The following is a 13,607-nucleotide window of genomic DNA, read 5'->3' on the forward strand; positions in this document are numbered from 1 at the left end:
CTCCTGGGTGGAAACCATACCTCAAAGTCAACAAACCTCAACTGTTGCACCTGCTTGGCTGTGGCGGCCCTCAGGTCAAGATGGGTCACTGGAGGCGGACCCTATGGTCGAGGCGGTGGACGAGAACCCCTCCGCTGAGTGACTGGCCTCGATGAAACTGGGACACGAGTACGACCAGAGCAATGTAACTATGGCTATGGTGCCATCTCTATCTCCTTGGCCTGCTGGACCTGCTCACCCTCCTAAGACTGATGTGCCTACTGTGGCTCCTGAGTCTGCTAAGCTGGCTGAGGCTGCTGCTGTGGCTCCCCCTGAGGCTAAACCTGGTCAATGGCAACACGTCATCCTCCAATCATGAGGGTCCCAGCTGGACCACCATGAAGACGCTCAACACGCTGAAGTGTAGCCATCGCCTCTGGTGAAAGTGGATCGGCAATCTAGACTCCACTGCGAGCGCCTCCTCTCTCAGCATGCTCTGCGACCTCTGCAACTGCGGCGGCTCTCAATGTATCAGCATCTGGATACTTACGCTTCCTGACTGCCAGCTTCTTGGTCACCTTGCCTTCAGGTTCTGCAGGCTGGCGAGGCAGGGGCCTCGGATCCTCGTCACCGGGACCACCACCGACATTCTTTGTACGAGCCATCTGAATCAACTGCCTCTGACAAAGATCAACTATCACTGACACTTTTGAGGCTTGGCCTCGTTCTGTACTCGCGAGCTTGGCCCCGAGTTGACTGACAACTGCCACTGACACCTCAACGGAACCGGCTCGCTGCACGATGGAATAGATAGGATATACAAATAAATACAATGTATCTAGTAGATGCGAAACCCTAGGAAGCAAGCAATTTAGATATGAAATTGAAACGCGGGGCTTGCTACCTGTCGAAACGGCAAAACGGTGAGAGGAGGAATAGATCGGGGGGCACCGAATCGGCTAGGGTTGCTGGTCGGCGAGGATCGACAATGTGCGGGTGAATCGATGGCCCTGGATTGCAATGGGTGCTAGGGCACAAATTAGGTCTTTATCGGCACTAGATGTGGGCAACACTGCTGCTGTGGAGGATAGGGCACTGGTGGCGCTTAGGTGCGGGCACACAGCGAAATTGGTGGCTAGGGTAGAGGCGAGCTCGCAGCGGCGCTGGTGCAGTGGAGTGCGGCGGCATGCTGAGCAATGGTGGCGCGCGGGTCAGTGGTGGCGCAGGGAACGGAGGCACGGCGGCGGTTGTGTGGGGAGGCGCTGCTGGTGGAGGCTGCTCGGCGTGAACATGGTGGCAATGGCGTGCGCGGTGGCTCGGGGAAGACAGCGCGGGATTAGGTCATGCGCTGGGATTATATGCGGGTCCCCCAGCGGACCAAAAAAGGTAACGGGAAAAGAGACCTGAAACCGCACGCTTTCTATTGACCGGATGCTTCGGTGGTAGCGACCGGACGCTGCCACCTAGCGTCCGGTCGATTCCAGAGAGGTCCAATTCCTCTGGAATCACGACCGGATACGTCTGGTGGACATCGACCGGACGTAGCCAGAGTCCGGTCACCTAGCCTTGATGTCTTCATGATCGACCGAACGCTGAAGCTCCTCCTGACCAGATGCTGGGAAAACACTGTTTCAGTGTCCGGTCACTCCTGCTCGGCAGCTGTTCACCTCGTGTGAATTGACCGGACACTGGACATCAGAGTTCGGTGCAGCGTCCGGTCACTCCTTCTTTAGCAAATCTTCAAAGTCCTTCACGCTGCATGTTCCCAATCAAGTCCCAACTTGAATAAGATCCAAATAAATACCAATTGGGACTGATGTGAGTGACCTCTCTCAAACCCTCAAGTTTTTCAAAATATTTTGCCTTAGGCTATAATTCTTTTTAAGAAATTAGGCAATAAGAGGGCAATTTGAAGACAAACGACAAACAACAATCATGCATATGCAATGCAATACTCGAAAGTAAATCTAGTTGCTTGTCAAGTTTGATCCAAGGTTAAGCTTCTTCACATGCTTTACGACGGTTATCTTAACCATGTTAGACAAGCCCTATATGCATTATAAAGCATTAAACATGTTGTATATTATAATGCAATGCAAGGGACAATACAAGCTCAATTTTTAGTGAAGTTACTAAAATCAAGCACATTAAGTTCATTCCGCAATCTACAAAATGTTGCATCATCTAGCGGTTTAGTAAAGATATCCGCCAATTGATCCTCGGTCCTTACACCTTCTAGTGATATATCATTTTTAGCAACATGATCTCTAAGAAAGTGATGGCGGATATCTATGTGCTTAGTGCGAGAGTGTTGAACCGAATTATTTGTAAGTTTTTCCGTACTTTTATTGTCGCATAAAAGAGGTACTTTATCTAGAACTACACCATAGTCTAGGAAAGTTTATTTCATGTAAAGTATTTGTGCACAACAAGCACCCGTGGCAATGTATTCCGCTTCGACGGTGGACAAAGCCACACTATTTTGTTTCTTGGAGGACCAAGACACAAGTGATCTACCAAGCAAATGGCACCCTCTGGATGTGCTCTTTCTATCAACTTTGCAACCGGCATAGTCCGAATCGGAATAGCCAACTAATTCAAATATAGCTCCTTTGGGATACCAAAGTCCAATACTTGGTGTGTGCTTAAGATACCTAAGGATTCTTTTTATGGCAATTAAATGAGTTTCCTTAGGATTAGCTTGAAACCTAGCACACATACACACACTAAACATGATGTCGGGCCTAGATGCGGTCAAATATAACAAGCTACCAATCATAGAGCGGTAGAGAGTTTGATCAACCAGGTTATCTCTCTCATCTAGGTCGAGATGTCCATTGGTTGACATTGGTGTCTTGATTGGCTTACATTCATCCATCTTGAATCTTTTAAGAAGATCATTAGTGTATTTCTCCTGAGAGATGAAAATCCCTTCTCTCATTTGCTTGACTTGAAAACCAAGAAAGAATGTAAGCTCTCCAATCATTGACATCTCAAACTCCTTCGACATCAATTCACTAAATTCTTTGCATGAATCTTCATTTGATGATCCAAAGATGATATCATCAACATACACTTGACAAATGAAGATATGCCCATCAAGCTTCTTGGTGAATAGTGTGGTGTTGACCTTCCCAATGATGAAGCCCTTTTCAATGAGGAAGTCCCGAAGGCGCTCATACCAAGCTCTTGGGGCTTGCTTAAGCCCATATAGTTCCTTGGACAACCTATAAACATGATTAGGATATCTAGGGTCTTCAAACCCGAGAGGTTGATCAACATAGACTAGTTTATTAATAAAGTCATTTAAAAATGTACTTTTCACATCCATTTGATAAAGTTTTATTTCATGATGTGATGCATATGCAAGGAGGATACGGATGGCTTCTAATCTTGCAACCGGGGCAAAGGTCTCTCCAAAATCTAAACCTTTAACTTGAGAGAACTCATTTGCAACTAGTCTTGCCTTGTTCCTCACAACAACACCTTGATCATCTTGCTTGTTTCGGAACGCCCACTTTATTCCAATGACTCTTGCACCTTTTGGCCGCTCTTCAAGAGTCCAAACTTTATTGCGTGTGAAGTTATTCAACTCTTCATGCATGGCATTGATCCAATCTGAATGTTGAAGAGCTTCCTCTATCTTAGTAGGCTTAAAGCAAGAGACAAAAGAGTGATGAATAATAAATGAAGCAAGTTTTTGAGATCGAGTCATTACACCCTTTGATGGACTCCCTATGATGAGATCTTGTGGATGATCTTGAAGTAGGGGTGTATTTCTTCTATTAACCACTTGAGGAGAAGGTTGTGGAGCATCAACATCTTGTGCTTGTACCACCATTTGTTCATGGGAGACATGAGTATCTTTATTTTATACTCTTCCATCCTTTTCACCATCTTGTGGCACACTTGATGAAGAAGGTGGATCAATCACTTGTATATCATCTTCATCATCTTTAGGCTTGAAGTCTCTAGCCGGAATGTTCTTCATAGCCTTCCTCAATGGTTCATCACCTACATCATCAAGATTCTCATGTGCTCCTTAGGAGCCGTTAGATTCATCAAATTCCACATCATATGTTTCTTCAACCAAGCCGGTGGCATGATTAAATACTCTATATGCTTTGGACGTTGATGAGTAACCAACAAGAAAACCAATATCACAACGTCTTTGAAACTTCCCTAGGTGTTGTCGCTTCTTGTAGATGTAGCATTTGCAACCAAACACCCTAAAGAAGGAGACATCCGGCTTCTTCCCATTGAGCAACTCATAAGATGTCTTGCCAAGGAACTTTTGAAGGAATAGGTGGTTTGATGCATAGCATGCGATGTTGATTGCTTCTGCCCATAGAGCTTCGGAGGTATTGTACTCATCAAGCATTGTTCTTACAAGAGTGATCAATGTCCGGTTCTTCCTCTCAACTACACCATTTTGTTGAGTATATGTTGCGGAGACTTCATGTTTAATTCCAACTTCATCACAATAAGCTTCTATGTTTGTGTTGTCAAACTCTTTTCCATTGTCACTTCTTATCTTCTTGAGCTTCACTTCAAATTCATGTTGTGCTCTCTTGGCAAACTTCTTGAAGCAAGATGTAACTTCGGATTTGTCATGAAGGAAGAATACCCATGTATACCTTGAATAATCATCAACAATCACAAGACAATAAAGATACCTTGAAGCATTGAAGGCAAAGTGTCTAGCATGCTTGGGCAAGGGTTGTGGTGGTGGAGTTTGGCACTCATGAGCAAAGTGACCTTCTTGTCCACACTCAAAGCATCTCTTTGGCTTTGGCTTTGGCTTTGATTGTTGTTGTTGAGCTTGAGCCTTCTTCTCTTTGTTCGCCATGTATCCAATGCCACTTCTATCCATCTTCATGACGGTGTTCATTAGAAGCTCACTTTGAAGATACTTCCCTCTAGTGAACTTGCTCAATCCAATCTTGATATGCTCTTTCTCTAACTTGAGATTCTTGTTTTCTTCCTTGAGAGTATCATTGTCCTTTTCTTCCTTGAGCTTCTTGTTCTCATCTTTGAGCTTCTCATTCTCAAGGATCAAACCATCATCATGAACAATAGTTTCTAGCACAATAGGCTTGGTGGTTTTGAGTTCTTCAAGATATTTCTTGAGCTTTGCATTGTCATTCTTGAGCTTGACAAACTCATCATAGTCATCGGCTTCAACCACTTGCTTGCCCTTGCTACTAGAACTTTGCTCAATGCTCTCAATAATCAAGTCATCACATGATGTAGCTATATCAATCTTAACAATATCGTTAGTAGCATCATGTGGCTCATTGGATAAGAATTCTTGAGCAATAACAAGGGTATCATGATTAACCTTAAGAGTGGTATATTCTTCTCTTAGCTTGTTGTGGCTAGTGATGAGCTCATTATGTGTCCTTTCAAGTTTATCATGTTTATCTTTAAGCTCTTTCTTAGACGATTTGAGCTCCATGAGTTTGGATGTTATAGCATCGTTTGCTTCTCTAAGCTCAACACTAGCCTTTTCGGCTATGTCATATTTTTCTAAGAGTGCATCATTTTTAGCCTCTAGCTTTTCATTTTTAGCTCTAGTCTTTATAATGATCTTAGTGTATTGTTTTAACAATCTAGCAAGATCATTATAAGTAGGTGATTCATAGTCATCATTATCACTATCGCTATCATTATCACTAGCATGCTCATCATCACTACTATCATCATTGTTCGATACCTTGCGGTCACCCTTGGCCATAAGGCATAGGTGTGTAGAGGATGATGGCGGTGGTGGCGATGAAGATGATGAAGAGTTGATAACAATTGCGGCCACCTTCTCGTTGTCACTATCATCATCGGATGAGGCACTAGATGAATCAATGTCTGTGAGCCAATCACCGACAATGTATGATTTCCACTCTTCTTCTTCTTGTGGAAATCCTTCTTCTTGCCATCTCTCTTCTTATATGGCTTGTTCTTCTTCTCTTCTTCTTCATTACTTGAGTCATCTTTCTTGCCCTTGTATTTGTTCTTGAACTTGTCTTTCTTGGGCTTAGTGCATTGGTGTGCTAGATGACCAAGTTCTCCACAATTGAAGCAATCCATCTCGAAGATTGGCTTTCTTCTAGAGCTAGTGAAGAACTTCTTCTTCTTGCCATCAAACTTGATGCCACTCTTGTTGAGCTTCTTTAACATCTTGGCGGTCTTCTTCACCATGAGAGCAAGACTTTCATCATCAACTTTATCTTCATTTGAGCTCTCATACTCAAGTCTTGCTTTGCCCTTCTCTTGGCTAGCTTTGAATGCTAAATCCTTATCTTTCTTCTTGGTGGAGGATGAGCCATCTTGTGGCGTGATGTGCATGTACATCTCATGAGCATTAATCTTTCCCAAGATTTGTATCGGTGTAGCGGTGGAAAGATCACCTTGATGTAGCACGGTCACAATATGCCCATATTTTTCAATGGGGAGGACACTCAAGATCTTTCTTACAACATCGGATGGTTGCATTTGAGTAAGTCTAAGCCCATTGACTTCCTCTACAAGAATATTCAAACATGAATATATTTTATTAGCACATTCTTTAAGAAGCATTTCAAAAGAGTTAAGCTTTTTCATGACAAGATGATAGTGTTCCTCACGCTCACTCTTAGTTCCCTCATGGAGCGCACAAACGTCCGACCATAGTGCATAGGTGTCTTTGTGGTTTCTCACCCGATTAAATACATCTTTGCAAAGGCCTCTAAAGATGGTGTTTCGAGCCTTTGCATTCCACTTCTCGTAATTCACCTCATCGCCTTGTAGGCTAGTAGCATCCTGAGGTTTTGGGAAGCCTTATGAGGCGGCTCTAAGTATACCAACATCTAGAGCCTCTAGATACGCCTCCATGCGAATTTTCCAATAAGAAAAGTCATCTCCCTCAAAGATAGGAGGAGATCCATCCCCGTGAGACATCTTGCTCTAGGCGGTTAGATCTAAATACGTGAGCCTGAGGCTCTGATACCAATTGAAAGGATCAAGATGTCCAAGAGAGGGGGTGAATTGGGCTAATTCTAAATTTCTTTCAATAATTAAGTCATATGATTAGCCCAATTAACCCCTTGTGCCTAGAAAGTGTTCCTAATTATTCTACCGCATAAAAGACTTGCAACCTAAGTTCCAATCCTACTCTAGCATGACAATTCTAAGAATATAAAGACATGAATTGAATTGCTCAAAGTAAATGCTCAAAGTAAATGCTCAAAGTAAATAGAGAGGAAGGAACGTGGCGATGTTTTGCCGAGGTATCGGAGAGTCGTCACTCCTCACTAGTCCTCGTTGGAGCACCCGCGCAAGGGTGTAGCTCCCCCTTGATCCGCGCAAGGATCAAGTGCTCTCTACGGGTTGATTCTTCGACACTCCGTCGCGGTGAATCACCCACAACCGCTCACAACTTGAGTTGGGTCACCCACAAGCTCCGCCAGGTGATCACCAAACTCTCAATCACCACCAAGCCGTCTAGGTGATGGCGATCACCAAGAGTAACAAGCACGAACTCTCTCTTAACCACAACAAGCCTAATGAGAAGGTGGATGCACACTATGCTACTCTTGATCTTCACTAATGAGGGCTCTCTTTTGGATACTCAAATCTCAATCACCTCACTAGGACATTGCTCTTCTTGGCACTCTCTAAGGTGTTTCTCAGCTGTTGGAATGAGCAAAAAGTACCCCCACACACGAGTGGAGGTTGTATTTATAACATCAGCTGAAAAACGAACCGTTATGTGCCTCTGCGGGTTGACCGGACGCTCCGGTCATGTTGACCGGACGCTCCGGTCAGTATACCCTGAACTCCAGTGTTTACAGTGTGACCGGACGCTGGCCAGCGTCCGGTCGTTATTTTCTCTCTCTGGAACCTTACTGGAGTCGACTAGACGCTGGCCCTCAGCGTCCGATACCATGACCTAGCAGCGTCCGGTCAAACCAGACGCAATCACCTTGGTCAAATGAGCTGACCGGACCCTGAGCCAGCGTCCGGTTACACCGGAGCTAGCGTCCGGTCAGTATTTGACCCTCAATTCACTTCCAACTCTCGAACATATGTGAATGAAGTTTGCTCCATTGGATCAAAAGGTTGTTGTGGAGCTACCTAGTGCTAGTTTCAATAAGTGTGCACCACACCTAACTCACTAGACTCACCTTGGTCAAGCTGCGCGTTCATACCCCCTTAATAGTACGGCCAAATGAAAAACAAAGTCCTAAACTACTCTAAGTGTCTCTCCAACTCCAATCGACACTTAGAACTAGTCAATCCTTAACCTGGTCGTCCATCCTTTGAAAACCGAAACGATTTCCATCGTATGGGCATGACAACCATGATTGCCCAATTGATCTCCATTACCGTGACCTAACTCAATTGTTTCTGCAAAACACACGTTAGTCACAATAATCACGTATTGTCATTAATCACCAAAACCTAACTAGGGCCTAGATGCTTTCACGGATGAAAAAAACGAATTAAACCAGGTTTAAGAGCACGCGAACAGGACCTGAAAAATTGCCTTTGACCTCCTAAATCTCTCCAACCATAGCTTAACTTAAACTTTTCGTCCTGTTCGTTAATGCTGAAATTTAACACATATTTATACTTATGTTGAAATGTTGTAGTAAGAAAATATTATTTTATGGCTGAGAAGTAGTTTGAAATAAGCTAAACGAACAGGCGTTTATTAAAAACCTTAAAACCGACCACGAAGCTTCTAGCCTTCTACTAAAAATCTTGAGAAAATAGAAAGTCAGAACTAGCTCGGGCTCGAGATCTGAACTCGGCCGATGTCGATGACGTGCTCGCCGCCCTGACCGGCGTCAGAGCCAAGCCGATGAAGCCGCCGCGTGTCTCCGTCGCCCTGCCGCCTTGCCACGCCACGGCCTCGCTTGTTGACACCTCGCCCGCGTCCACGACGGCATGGTGAAGTGGTGAGTGGAAAATGAAAAAAAGGCGCGGGCATGGCGCTCAGGCGCTCACCAATACAAAGTTACAAACTTGACACGGGATGGCAATGGCATCGCTCTGTTTCTGTTTCTGTTTCATTGCAGGTTCATGGCTCTTAAGAACTCGTGCAGCGCCGTCGTAGACGATCCCTCCTCCTGCCGCCTGGCACTCGTCAACACCTCCTGGACCTCCTTGACCCGCCGCCGCATGGCCACCGACGCCACGGTGTCCGCCATCACCGTCTCCACGGCCTCGGCCACCTTGGACCTCTCCACTGCCGAGCTCTCCAGGTTCCCGCGCGCCACCTCCGCGCACACCCCCCACTCCTCCGCCAGCATCCGCGCGTTGTAGAACTGCTCCGCAGCTATTGGCCACCCGAGGATGGGCACGCCGTGCGTCAGGCTCTCCAGTACCGAGTTCCACCCGCAGTGGCTGAGGAACGCGCCCGTGGCGGCGTGCGCCAGGATCCGCACCTGCGGCGCCCACCCGCGCACGACGAGGCCTCTGTTCTCGGCGCGCGCCCGCGCCTCGAACCCCTCGGGTAGCCACTCGTCGCGGAACGCGCCGGCGACGTCGAACCCCACGGGCGGCCGGATCGCCCAGACGAACGGCCGGCCGGTGGTTTCCAGCGCTGCGGCGAGCTCCGTCATCTGCTTGGCTTGTATGGTGTTCTGTGACCCGAAAGAAATGTACAAGACGGACGACTGAGGATGCGTGTCCAGCCACCGGAGAACGCCGCCGTCGTCGGTCTCGTCCATGCTTGAGTCGTTGCCGCAGCGGACGAGAGGGCCGATGGGCCTGACCGGAACCTTGCCGGCAGCACGGCGCATCATTGTCAGCCCCGTGCTCTCGAAATCCTCCACGGTGTTGGCGAGCACCGCGTCCGTGCGATACCCGTGCCGTATGGCCCGCTGGTAGAACGCCGTCCACCGGTCGCTCAACTCGGCGTGGAGGAGGAAGACGGGCGACAGCTGCGACCGGTGGAGCACCACGTCCGGGTACTCTGGCAGGCGGAGCAAGCCGTCGGAGCCGAAAGGCAGCGCCGGCATGTGGTTCCACAGGGCGTGAAAGATGGCCGTCCCGAACGCGCCGCAGGAGACAAAGACCGCGTGCGCGCACCCGTGCCGCCGCGCGACGCCCACCGTCCACGCGACGAACACGTCGGCGACGATGCAGATGTCCGCCTCGCCGCCGCTCTGTCGGCGGAGGCCCGACACGTAGTCGTCGAAGGCGGGCTCCAGGGACTCGAGGGCCTCGAAGAGCGTGACGAACGATGGCACCGGGAGGGAGCTGGTTGACTCGCAGCCGACGGGCAGGCCGTGGTCGGCCGGGACGAACGGCAGAGCGTGGAAGCCGATAGAGATAGTGGTGGCCGACGAGGAGGAGCGCAGGGCGGCGACGTTGCGTGGAGTGGAGACGAGCGTGATGGCGGCGTCCGGGAGCTCACGGGTGAGGAGGCGGGCGATGGCGAGGAAGCTGGCGTGGTGGCCCTGACCAGGGAAGGGGAAGAGAACGACGTGTTTGGTTGTCGTGGTCGCCATGAATGGAATGCGGATGAGGCCACTGAGCTGAGGTAGCTATCCTTCCACGGAGGCGTGTTGGCCTGGTATTATAAGTTGATGAAAGTTATTTTTTTAAGAGAAAAATATTGTAGGTCATAGCTGATAAACCGGCTAATAAATTCAAGCGAAGCGATAGATCATCTCATGTACTCATGTGTGCAAGCTTTAACTTTATTACACGTCTTGATAGGTCAAACACCTTCAAATTTAACGAGTACTCTATCCCTTTGATATTATAATTCGCTTTGACTTTTTGTATCTCTATTTTGCTACGTATATAATAATATATCTACATGCATAGTAAAATGAATGAACTAAAAAATTAAAGTGACTTATAATTTAGAACGGAGGGAGTAAAAGACAGTGTCCAGATCAGTATTTCTAAATAAATTGATTACTCCATCCGTTCTAAAAATTATAAGTCACTTTGACTTTTTTGATATATCAATTTTACAATACATCTAGATATAATAATATATCTAGATGCATAGCAAAATGTATGTATAAAAAAAGTCAAAGTGTCGACAGAATATCGTCGGTAGTCTTCCGAGGGGTACCCCACGAAGGTACATTGATCGGTAGGGGAGCGTGAGATTAAGAACAAGAAGGCAACAGAGACACACGAGTTAGACAGGTTCAGGCCGTCAGTATGACGTAATACCATACTCCTGTGATCTGTTGGATTGTATTGGCTATCGTATAATATTGCGTGACTGCAGATGTATGTATCTTGATGTAGCATGTCCGTTAGGGGACCCTTGCCTCTCCTTATATACTCTGGAGGGGTAGGATTATAAGGAAAGTAATCTATTTGGTACTATACAATATCTTACGGTGCACGTCGAGCAGCGTCATGCACGCCTTGATCTTGTGGGCTGGGCCACCTCTAGTGATGTGGCCCATGTCTTATCTTGTGGATACCGGGGGCCATACCCCCATACAAAGCGGCTTATAATTCGGAACGAAGGGAGTATAAAATATATTCTCCTATCAATACAATGATGCTTATTATAATCATATATATTAGTACTTTTGTATATATAGATGTTTATTAAAATTAAAAGGTTTAACTTCTCGATAGGTGATAGGTGTACTTATTTTGGTATAGAGAGTAGAAAAGGTGTCGCTTTTATTCAATTAATGGGACTATGTAACACCCTCGGTGTTACGTTCTATCGGTGTTTCGAACAAACACCAACTAGTAAATTTATATTTGTTGCGTGTTAGGTTCGGATGGTGTACTAAAAGACACAAGGTTTATACTGGTTCGGACAGAATGTCCCTACGTCCAGTTTACTGTTGGTCGTGTTATTAGTACCAAAAAAGGTTCGTAGTAGGGGGTACAAACGGTCGAGAGAGGAACATGTCCTAAGTTTCTAATGGAAATGTCGAAAGGATGCCAAGAGCTCGGTTGCTGCTTGGCTGTGTGTTGTGTGTGAAATCGATCTGTCCTCTTAGTGGGGTACCCTGCCCTCCCTTTTATAGACCAAGAGGGAGCATGGATTATAGATGGAAGAAAGAGAAAAAAACTAGAGGGTAGAGAAGGTCCTTCGAAGGAGTCGGGTCTTCCTTTTCTCTTGTGCCTGCCCTGCTGACATGGCAAACCGTGTCAGGGATGGCGTGTTTGCTGATCCTTATAGGGCCGTGCCCTGTCCTCATTTAGCAAGTGGGTACGTCCCATCCTACACCGGCGGACGGTGCGGCATGCCGGAAAGCCGAGCTATGACCCTACGTGAAGTAGACGGGGAAGTGACCATACGTCTGTCACTGTAGATGATGTGAGTTTCCTTCTAGATTGTAGTGGTTGTCGTATGCTTATGTTAGGATCTGTGTCCGAGGGCTGACGGCAGCGCCCACAACACTGTAAGACAAAAGTCGATGCCTACAACACTATTCGGGCTCTGTCAGGCTAGAAATGGCTTAAAGCACCCGTCCCATCGTATCCTGATGGTACCTTCTCGTAGGTGCGCAGGGCATGGTCCTAGGTACTACGGTTGACCTGAGTGTCCTGTCCTACCCAGTGTCCACCATTATGAAGGAGCAGGGCGTAGTCGTCGGGCGAGGCAGAGCCAACCCCAAGACGTCGGGCGAGACGGAGCCTGTCCCAAGACGTCGGGCGAGACGGAGCCAGCCCTCTGCTGTCGGACGAGGCAGAGCTAGCCCTCAGCCGTTGGGCGAGGTGGAGTCTGCCTCCGAGGGTCGAGCGAGGCGAGGCCCATCCCTGGTCGTCGGGCGAGGCGGAGTCTGGCCCTCGGGGGTCGAGCGAGGCGGAGTCTAGCCCTCGAGGGTCGAACGAGGCACGGTCGTATGGATAAGAAGTGCAGTTGCGTTCTTATCTGCTTGAGAGCATCAATGTTTGATGGTTATTAGCTCCACCTCATTGGGTACCCTAGTATTAGGTCCCCAACAGTAGCCCCCGAGCCCCCGGGTGATTCGGATAGAATCACCTGGGGGTGTTTTGACTTTGCCAGAGGGTGCGCGTGAGCGCACCCGACGGGTGTAGCCCCTGGGTGATTTTGATAGAATCGCTCGAGGGGGGTTCAATTCGCCAGAGGGTACGCGCGAGCGCACCCATCGCGTGTAGCCCCCGAGCCCCCGGGTGATTCGGATAGAATCGCCTAGGGGTATTTCGGACCCTTCACGGGTATGGCTGTGAGATTTGGTATTTTGACAACTGGATAGCATAAAGGGAACCCTAGTATCCCGTTTATGGGGATTTGTCTAGGGTTAGCCTGGTTGAGACTCAATCGTAGATCAAAATTCCTTGAGGTTCGTGTGCCTAAGTTCTGGCCGCTTGCGGGCCCATCCCTCGTTGGGACAGCTGTCGAAACTATTGGGCCAGCCCTCGAACTCCTAGGCCCGGGCGGGCCAAAGAAATGGTTCTTGACCCGTATCCCCTCCGTGGGAAAAGAGTCCTAGTCTGTCCAGGAAGGCGAAATGTCCGGCGCGACTTTTGGTGGGAAAGGATAGGGATTGCGGGCGCATATCCTGTGACGTCGCGTAGTGGTGTATCATGGTAGGCATGGAGATCTAGAAGGACGGTTGCTCTTCTCGCATCCGTCGCCCCTATAAAACCAAGGGGTTCGCCCCCAGGGTTCCATACTTTGCCATCTC

The 13,607-nt window shown here is 47.8% G+C and overlaps 1 protein-coding gene across 1 annotated transcript; it reads right to left on the reverse strand.

Moving 5' to 3' along the window:
• Positions 1–8,643: 8,643 nt before the first annotated feature.
• LOC136538607 (UDP-glycosyltransferase 92A1-like) lies at positions 8,644–10,485 on the reverse strand. The gene has a single exon (XM_066530562.1). It carries the CDS (start codon positions 10,470–10,472, stop codon positions 9,027–9,029), a length of 1,446 nt encoding a protein of 481 aa, XP_066386659.1. The 5' UTR covers positions 10,473–10,485; the 3' UTR covers positions 8,644–9,026.
• Between the last annotated feature and the right edge of the window lie 3,122 nt (positions 10,486–13,607).

The sequence above is a fragment of the Miscanthus floridulus genome, chromosome 2 (genome assembly GCF_019320115.1).
Source record: "Miscanthus floridulus cultivar M001 chromosome 2, ASM1932011v1, whole genome shotgun sequence".
Classification (NCBI taxonomy): Eukaryota; Viridiplantae; Streptophyta; class Magnoliopsida; order Poales; family Poaceae; genus Miscanthus; species Miscanthus floridulus.

What these genes read in the sequence shown, in the direction of transcription:
- LOC136538607 (XM_066530562.1), bottom strand. Translation starts at nt 10,472, where the DNA reads ATGGCGACCACGACAACCAAACACGTCGTTCTCTTCCCCTTCCCTGGT.